Source organism: Lynx canadensis, chromosome E2 (assembly GCF_007474595.2).
Source record: "Lynx canadensis isolate LIC74 chromosome E2, mLynCan4.pri.v2, whole genome shotgun sequence".
Lineage (NCBI taxonomy): Eukaryota > Metazoa > Chordata > Mammalia > Carnivora > Felidae > Lynx > Lynx canadensis.
In genome coordinates this window covers 53,281,794-53,291,364 of record NC_044317.1, presented here as the reverse complement: position 1 = coordinate 53,291,364, position 9,571 = coordinate 53,281,794, and the positions used below count along the sequence as shown (strand labels likewise).

Genomic DNA, 9,571 nt, shown 5'->3' with positions numbered 1-9,571 from the left:
TCTAGTCACGATGTATTAACAGATCCCTGAAAGACTGTTTCTCAAACAGTTTCATTCATTCCCTATAGGGGGGAGTGGGAAAAAGTATTCTCAGCCTTTCCGGCTAGAGAGAAGAGAATTACATCCAAAATTGGCTCCCAGGAATGGGGATTTGGGACAAAGATGCCCCATCCACTCCTCCTTTCTGCTAGCGGAGACACAGGAAAGGGATTCTTTTGCATCCTCCGGTTCACCCCACCATCATTCATTTCTCAGAGCGACCTTTCCCTGCCACGCTGCCTCCATTAGGCCCTCATCTCACTAACCACCGTTAGAGGTCCCTATCTCACGACCTGACATATTGTAGATTTGTGTAGTGTCACCCCCACTGGAACGTGAGCTATAGGCAGTAGGAGGCTGTTTGGGGGCTAGAACGTGGCTGACCCAGTGTGAGTGATTAAAAAAAAAAAAGTGTTGAATAAATGAGTGAATGAGTGGACGGAATCCATGCCTCTTAACTACTGGGCAGTGTTGGGTTGATGACAAGGCTATGGGCCTGGAGTCAGACATGCTCGGGTTTGAATTTTGGCTCCATCCCTTCCTAGCTGTGATCTTGGCACAATGGCTGGCTCTCTCTGAGCCTCAGGTTTCCTCCCAGAAATGGAGGTAATAATTGCTTCTTTTGTTACCTTGAGGTCTTAAGGCGGTATTCCGTGTTAACTATTATTATGTTTATTACATGGTAACCTGTCATAAGGCCTGGGAAAGAACCTGTTTGAGGTGTGATGTGATGAATGATTCCAAGTGTGAGATATGGAATCAGACAAACCCAGGGCCACTGCTGTGTGACTTTGGCAAGTGACTTCACCTCTCTGAACCTCAGCTTCTCTAAAATGGGAATAAATAATATCCACCTCAGGGGGGTCTTGAGAGTTCAGTTAAGAATGTTTCCCAGGTGTTTTCTTAGCACAGGCTGTCAGGTGGTGGACTCCTTAGTTTATTAGCATAATTTCATTCTTTCTGTTTATTTCTTCAGTATTTCACGTTCCTCCCTCCCTCCCTCCCTTCTTTCCTTTTTTGAAGCCTGGGTAATTTTGTTTGTTTTTATTTTTTCTTAATGTTTATTTAATTTTGAGAGAGAGAGAGAGAGCAGGGAAGGGGCAGAGAGAGTGGGAGGCACAGAATCTGAAGCAGGCTCCAGCTACACGCTGTCAGCACAGAGCCCCATGAGGGGCTCGAACTCACAAACCACAGCATCATGACCTGAGCTGAAGTCGGACACTCGACTGACTGAGCCACCCAGGCGCCCCAGAGGCCTGGGTAATTTTGTAAAACCTAAAACATTTTTTTAAATTATAGTGTCGCTGTAACATATACAAAGTGCTAGACATTAAGTTATAGCTCAGTTAAATCTGTATAGAGTAAATACATTAATGAAAACACCCATATAAATATGTGAAAAAATGGGAGTATTGCCCGCAACCCAAAAACCTTATTCACACTTACTTTTAGTCATTCCTTTCCAAAGGTAACCACTTTTGATTATGGCTTCTTTTGCTGAACATTATGATTATGAAAATCGTAACATGGCCCTTTCTTTTCACTGTGGTATAATTTTCCATGGATGAATATGCCACAATTTAAACATTTCACTCTTTTTTTAAAAATGTCCATTTATTTATTTTGAGAAGGAGAGAGAGAAAGAGAGAGAGAGAGAGAGAGAGAGAGAATTCCAGGCAGTCTCCATGCTGTCAGTGCAGAGCCTGACACGGGGCTTGACCCCACAAACCGTGAGGTCATGACCTCCAGGAGTTAGGCTCAATCGACTGAGCCACTCAGGCACCCCTAACCATTTCACTCTTGGTGGGTTGTTCCTGGTTTGTGGCAATTATGATGAGTTCTGTTGTCATGAATTATTTATTTAGATTTTCTTCAATTGGTTTCCATAATGTTTCATAGTTTTCTGTTAAGAGACCTAACAAATCTTTTGCTAGATTTATTTCTAGGTATTTTATTTTTTATGCCAATGTGAATCACATTTTTGTGAATTTCATTTAATTTTTTTGTTCTAAAGTGTTTAGGGATGTAACTGATTTTTTTTTAAATGTTAATTTTTGAGACAGAGAGAGACAGAGCATGAACGGGGGAGGAGCAGAGAGAGAGGGAGACACAGACTCTGAAGCAGGCTCCAGGCTCCGAGCTGTCAGCACAGAGCCCGATGCAGGGCTCGAACTCGCAGACTGTGAGATCATGATCTGAGCAGCAGTCGGAAGCTCAACCGACTGAGCCACCCAGGTGCCCCAGGGATGTAACTGATTTTTTAAAAATGTTTATTTATTTTCAAGAGAGAAAGCCCAAGTGGGGGAGGCACGGAAAGAGAGGGGGACAGAGGATCCAAAGTAAGCTCTGAGCTGACTCCGAGATGACACCAGAGAGCCCAATGTGGGGCTGGAACCGTGAGATCATGACCTGCGTAGAAGTCGGGTGCCCAACCAACTGAGCCACTCAGGCGCCCCTATTATTATTTTTAAGTAGGCTCAATGCCCAGCGTGGAGCGCAACACAGGGCCTGAACTCACGACCTTGAGATCAAGACCTGAGCTGAGATCAAGAGTCAGACGCCTAACTGGCTGAGCTACCCACGTGCCCCCAAACTAGTTAATTCTTAAATTAAAATGTGAATATTGTAAAAATTGTACTCTTTGGCTCGCATTGTCTTCCTTTAGAAAGGATTTGATTTCCTTCTATCGTGCAGACAGAGTACGTATGGATAGATCACTGGGATCCAGATGAGGCTGACGTGTTTTTGGTTTGCTGTTCCTGCTGGCATGCGGGCTCTCCCGTCTCTCCCAGGAAGGCTGGAGGTGTTTACTAGGTCCCTTCTCCTTAGCGGGTCCTCAATTCCCATTCTTGTTTCCCTATTACTACGAGACTGCCGATGTCTCTTCTTGGCTCTTTAGTGCTTTGGAAGCAACTTGCTTCTTGAATTCTTGGTTTCTGCTTGATTTCTTTCTTTTTTTTCTTTTTTTTGAGTTTGTTTATTTATGTATTTATGTATTTATTTATTTTTAAGCCATCCCTACACCCAACGTGGAGCTCGAACTCACCACCCTGAGATCATGAGTGACAAGCTCGCTCTTCTGACTGAGCCCGCCAGGCGCCCCAGCTTCATTGCAACTTCCTTTCTTGGTGTTCTCCCAGCATGGTCACAACCTAGGGGGTGGCAAATGCCTGAAGGGGATTCTGCGCGCAGACTGTCAGGCTCATCTCATCACATTTCTCTCGGAGATCGTGATTCTTTCTTTCTTTCTTTCTTTTTTACATTTATTTTTTGCGAGGTGGTGGGAGGGGCAGAGAGAGGGAGACAGAGGATCCAAGCAGGGCCCGATCGATTGACTGGGGGCTCCAACTCACCAACTGCGAGATCATGACCTGAGCGGAAATCAAGAATAGGCCACTTGACCTACTGAGCCACCCGGGGGGCCCTGAGACCTTGATTCTTTAACTTCTGGCTGTGTTGGTGGCTCTCTGATGCCTCCATCAGTTGTTTTTATTTCATTGCATTCAGCTTTTACAGCTGAATTTTGGTGAGAGTGGACCACCAGCCACTCTATCCATATTGATGCTTTTTTTTTTTTTTTTGGAATAATCAAAAATTTAAATTTTCAGGAGCGTGCCTACCTGGCTCGGTCAGTAGAGTATGCAACTCTTTTTAAGTTTTTTTTTTGAGAGAGAGAGCATGGGGGTGGGGCAGAGAGAGGGGGACAGAGGATCTGAAGCAGGCTCAGCGCTGACAGCAGAGAGACTAATGTGGGGTTTGAATTTACGAACCATGAGAGCACGACCTGAGCTGAAGTCGGACACTTAACCTACTGAGCCACCCAGGCGCCCCATAGAATATGAGACTCTTGATCTCAGCGTTGTGAGTTGGAGCCCCACACTGGGTGTAGAGATTATTAAAAATAAATGAATGGAACCTGGGTGGCTCAGTTGGTTAAGCATCCGACTGCAGCTCAGGCCATGATCTCTTGGTTTGTGAGTTCAAGCCCTGTGTGGGGCTCTGTGCTGTCAGCACAGAGCCTGCTTGGATCTTCTGTCCCCCTCTCTGCCCTCCCCTGCTTGTGTGCATGTGTGCTCTCTCTCTCAAAAATAAACATGGGGTGGGGGTGCTGGGTGGCTCAGCTGGTTAAGCATCCGACTCTTGGTTTCCGCTCAGGTCACAATCTCACAAAACCTGCTGGGGGTTTTCCCTCCCCCTCTCTCTCTGCCCATATCCCACTCGGTCTCTCTCTCAAAAATATACTTAAAACAAATAAACATAAAAAACTAAAAATCTTTAAGGAAACCCCTCAATTTTCAAAAGAGAGTTCACTTTTATTTATGCCCATGTGTTTCTAGGCTCCTGAATGTGCTGGGTCTTTCTGTGGGGTGATCTGACTCTGAGCCTGGGCTTCAAGGGAGAAAAGTTCCTCATGTCCGCATCCCCTGCAGGACTCAGCTCCAGGAAGACCCTGATGTGCCTTCTAGATGAGGGAGAGGCCTTGAGGGAGGGTTCTTGGAGGGAATGGATGTTGGGGCAAAATGGACAGGGCTGTGAGCTTCCAGGTTTGGCTGAGGCATCAGGTCTGGCCGGCAGAGATGGAGTCTGAGGTGTTGGCACGGACGGACAGGCAGAGGGACAAAGGGAGAGACAAACAGAGTAAGTCGAAGTTCAAGTCAGCATGTTAGTCGAGAGTCAGGGAATGAAAAGATCAAAACGAGAGCGTGAGAACGGGCAGGTGTGGATGTTAACAGAGAGGGGGCTGGAGGTGACAGGATCCAGACCTGTGGTAGGAGAATCCTGGTCCCCAAAGATGGCCATCTTCTCCAGTTCCTGGATCCTGGGAAGTGTGCTGTCCTGGTGGGCCCGATCCAATCCTGTGAGCCCATAAAGGCAGAGAGAACTGTCTCCCGCTGGAAGAGGAGGAGAAGGCAGAAGGAAGACGGGGCAGAAGGGAGAGTCTGAAAGATTCTGGATCTGAGGTGTAGGGTACACACACAAGGACCAGAGAGAGGCTTCTAGGAGCTAAGGATGGGTGGCCCCAGGTCACGACCAGTGAGGAAGCAGGGTCCTTGGGATAACCCCAAGGCTCGATTGTGCAACAATCCTCCCCTGTTGGGAACAGGAGGGCAGACAGGGCAGACAGGTGACAAGGTCAGCGACTGAGGGGATGATGGATGGGGATGGAGGGGACAGAGCTGCTCAGTGAGCAGACAGACAACGCCGGGGAGTGAGACAACTGAGCCCGGCGACCTTGGCGAGAGCCTGTGGCACAGCCAGATGTCACTTTCCAGGCTAGGATTGGGGGGAGGGGGCTTGCCATGACCCAGTCGGCTGAGGCCTGGGGACAGATCCTGAAAGGAGAAAGTGCTGCTAGATGTAAGAACTTTATTTCCATATGGAGCTTGGGGTGGGGTCTGGTGGGGGGTACATGCAGGTGTTCTCCAGCTCCCTCCCCACCCCTATAGCTGCTGGTAGGGCCTGAGGATGTACAGGAAGTGGGTCTTGCGGGCGGGCAGCTTTGAGTGGGAGGATCCCTGGGTCCCCTCTTCGAGGCTGTACTCGTGGGTCCCCTCGCGGAGCCCGTCCCGGATGGCCTGCAAGCGGTGTCGCTTCTCGCTGAGCCAGCGGCCGCCCTCCTGAACATCCTGGTGGGATCTCCTGCGTGGCAGCTTCATGATCCAGAAGGCGACTCGGGGATGGGGTTCAGGGCGGAAGGTGTCGATGGCTTTAGGGACAGGCACCAGGGCCTCCTTCTCCTCTATCTTGGGCACCTGGGGAGGAGGAACAAGGAGACCTATTAAACTCCAAGTGACAACCCCAGGATGCTGAGTTCCCAGCTGGCGTATTCAACCCATTTTGCCCACCTACAGGGCGCTTTGGGAGTTTAAAGCTCATTTTGTGCTTTACAAAAGCACTGGGTTTACAAGTGCTTTTGCGTTAAAAATACTGAGATTTATAGACTACTCTGGGATTGAAAGCACATTTTAGAGGTTTCGAAAGCATTTTAGGATTAAACCTACTCTTAAGGTTTAGAAAGCAGTTGGAAATGTACAAATCACTTTGGGATTAAAAGCTCTTGGTTTTACTAAAGAATGACTACAGTTGCAACGTGTGATCCTTTTTTTTTTTTTTTTTTTTTTTTTGTTTGTTTATTTTGAGAGAGAGAGAGCACACAGGGTAGGGGCAGAGAGTTGCGGGGAGAGAGAATCCCAAGCAGGCTCTACATCGTCAGTGCACAGCCTGATGCAGGGCTTGAACTCACGAATCGTGAGATCATGACCTGAGCTGAAATCAAGAATCAGATGCTTAACCGATGACTGAGCCACTCACACGCCCCACAACGTGTGATCCTTGATTGAATCCTGCATCAAAAATCAAATCGGGGGGGGGGGGGATGGGCTAAATGGGTGATGGCACTAAAGGAGGGCACTCATTGGGATGAGCACGGGGTGTTATATGTGTGTAAGTGATGAATCACTAAATTCTATCCCTGAAATCATTATGACACTCTATGTTAACTAACTTGGATTTAAATTAAAACAAAAATCAAATCAGCTCTTATGGACAGCTTTCGGTCAACTGGGGACATTTGAATATGGACTGAATGTCTGCTTGGTCCTTGCTACTCAAAGCGTGGGCTGTGGACCAGCGGCCTCAGTAACCTTGGGAGTTTGGTAGACATACAGGTTAGCAAATTAGATGTCCAGACCTACTGAATCAGAGTGTGCATTTTTCTGAGAGGTCCTGCAGGAGATTGTTATGGGTTGACTTGTGTCTCCACTTCCCCACCTCCATTTGTGTGTTGAAGTCCTGACCCCCAGGACCTCAGAATGTGATCTTACTTGGAAACAGGGTCATCGCAGATATCATTAGTTAAGACGAAGGTCATTAGGATGGGCCCTCACCTAACATGCCTGGTATCCTTATGCAAAGGGAAATTTGGACATAGGGAATGCACACAGGGAGAAGGCCATGTGAAAATGAAGACAGAGACGGAGAAGGGATGCTTTCTACATTTCAAGGAATGCCAAAGATTTTCAGCAGACCACCCCGGAAACTAGGGGAGAGGCATGGAACAGATTCTCCCTCGCAGCCTCAGAAAGAACCAACCCTGATGAACACCTTGATCTTGAACTTGTAGCCTCCGGAACTGGGAAACAATAAATTTCTGGTGTTTAAGCCACCCAATCAGTGGTACTTGGTTATGGCAGCCTGAGCAAACGAATGCAGAGACAATAGTGTGATTATCAGTGTTAAATTTCTTGGGTGTAAAAATGGTACTGTGATATGGGGTGCCTGGGTGGCTTAGTGGATTAAGCGTCAGACTCTTGATATCGTCTCGGGTCATGATTTCATAGTTTGTGAGAATGAGACCACACACACACACACACACACACACACACACACACACTCAAGCACTTTGTGGTTAGACTCGCCCTTAGCAGTTTACAAAGGTGAGAGACGCAAAGCATTAGGGATTCCTAAAGCACTTTGGAACAAAAAATCACATTTTGAAGTTTATGAGAGTGAGATTTCCCAAGGCCTTTGGGGTAGATTAAAAAATACTTGGAGGTTTGCAGAGTACTTTAGATAAAAGCACCCTTTGAGGTTTACAAGGGTGAAGATTAAAAGCACTTGGAATTAAAAGCCCTTCTGGGTTTACAAACTTTTCTGGGGCTTGCTGTGTGAGTGGGGATATACTCTGGGGTTGTAAACCTCATTTCTGAGAGCCGGTTTGTCCATTTGACAGATGACAAAACTGAGGCCCGGAGAAAAGAAGTGCTGAACAGTCAGAGTGGGAATATCCACTCATCTTCTCCCAAACGACAGAAAATGTTCGAGCTTGGACACATTGTCCAGGGCAGGTCCTAACCTTCCAGTCACTCTCCAAATTCCCCTCTCCCGGCTCAATGGACGCCACCACCTGCTCAGAGATCAGCACCTCTCCAGTTTTGTTGTCTGTCACCTGTGAGGACAGGAGGAGAGAGTGAGAGCAAAACTACTTTCTTCCTCTGACTTCCTCCCCACAGATACTGCAGCATGAGAGATCATGGGAGGACTCCAGGAGGGACTTCCCAGCATAGGCACCTTGTCGATCTGGAGGTGGCTAGAGAGAGTGTTGTTCCCCAGCCGGTGCTCCTGGTTCTCTTCTTGGTGGTAATTCCTGGGGAGGCCCCGGAAATCCATGGGGGCAGAGAAGAAGCTGTCCATGCCCCGCAGAAAGTCATCCTGGGGGGGGGGAACCGTTGTTCTGTTGGACCCCAAGACTCCCCAGTAAATCTGAAGCCCTGCCAGCATGCTGTTGAGGCCTTGCCCCATGTACCTCCCATCTCCTTCTCTCTCTGTCTTCTGACCCTTAGGGCCTAACCGGGTCACCTTCTGCCCCATCCCCCATCTGGCCTGTCTCTATTCTGTCCCATTACCTTCCTATTCATGCTTCCCCCTCCCCGCTCCGTCCTACAGTCTCTATGGCCCCATCCCCTTCTCCTTCCGAGTCTCCAGTCTCTGTCGCTCCAGTCTTTTGTCTCTGTCCCATCTCCCTCTCTGCTTGATTTCCTCTCTCTCTTCCTTTCACTCAGTCTGCCTGTCTCTCTCTATTCATCTCTCTTTCCCTTTGATTCCCTCTCTTCCTGTCTGTCCTTTGGCCTGGCAGCAACCCGTCTTCCATTCTGTCTCTCTCTCCGAACCCCTTCCATCCCTCAGTCTCCATCCTCCCCACCCTCCCTTCCCTCTTCTCTTTTTACTTCTTGCTCCCAACCCTCGTCTTTGCTCACTTTGAGGAACAGCCGGGTGAAGCCTTGGATTAGGCTCTGGAGGCCCAGAATACCCGAGGAGCTCTCCTGGGCATCAGCATCGCGGATCGGTGCTGCAGCGGAGGGGGGCACCAAAGCAGAGGGAAGCAGCAGCAGCAGGACCAGAGGTTGCCACATGGTGGGGCGGGCAGGGAGGCTGTGGCAGCGGTAGGGGTCAGAGGCCCCGCCCTCAACGAGCCCCCGCCCCCTAGCAGTCACACCCCCTCTACCCAATACCTTCACCCTTTTCCCGTCCGAGGCTCAGTCAATTCCCCACATCTCCCCGCTCCCCTGTCCACCCACCCTACCCCCTCCATCGCGTCGGGCCCTCCCCCTCCTCCCGGGCCCGGCCCTTCTGGCCTTACACACGGTTCTCAGTCCCTTCCTTCACCCACATTCATACCCAGATCTCATTCCTCACCTTCTCCCACGCCCTGCCCCTTCTTTTGGGCCTCGCCTTTATGCTAGACCACAGCCCGGTCACCGGACTCCCAGACCCCGGCCGTCCGTCCACGGACTGTTAAATCCAAACAGTTCTGGTCTCGAGCCCAGGCGGGATTACCTGGAGCGTTGGATGAGCTCCGCGAGCCTTAGCCTCGCTCCTACCACCTGACCACGCCCCCATCCGCTGACCTCACCCGCGAGCCAGGCCTGCTACTGGGTGGTCACGCCCTTAAGGGCAGAGCCACGGCTCTACTTGTTAGCCACACCCCCACTGTCAGACCACGCCCCTGTCGGTTGACCTGGGCCCTCAAGAT

At 49.3% G+C, this 9,571-nt stretch overlaps 1 protein-coding gene across 1 annotated transcript; it reads right to left on the bottom strand.

The window, feature by feature from the left end:
• Positions 1-5,389: 5,389 nt before the first annotated feature.
• On the bottom strand, positions 5,390-9,428 carry DKKL1 (dickkopf like acrosomal protein 1). Its single transcript, XM_030298134.1, has 5 exons — positions 9,235-9,428; positions 8,796-8,970; positions 8,110-8,250; positions 7,895-7,987; positions 5,390-5,792 (listed from the first exon to the last, which is right to left on the bottom strand). Exons 2-5 carry the CDS (start codon positions 8,949-8,951, stop codon positions 5,481-5,483), a joined length of 702 nt encoding a protein of 233 aa, XP_030153994.1. The 5' UTR covers positions 8,952-8,970; positions 9,235-9,428; the 3' UTR covers positions 5,390-5,480.
• Between the last annotated feature and the right edge of the window lie 143 nt (positions 9,429-9,571).

Coding starts and splice junctions, on each gene's coding strand:
- DKKL1 (XM_030298134.1), bottom strand. CDS start 8,951: ATGTGGCAACCTCTGGTCCTGCTGCTGCTGCTTCCCTCTGCTTTGGTG. Junction 8,251..8,795: donor TCACCCGGCTGTTCCTCAAA/GTGAGCAAAGAC, acceptor CCCCCCCCCCAG/GATGACTTTCTGCGGGGCAT. Junction 7,988..8,109: donor GCCACCTCCAGATCGACAAG/GTGCCTATGCTG, acceptor CTGTCCTCACAG/GTGACAGACAACAAAACTGG.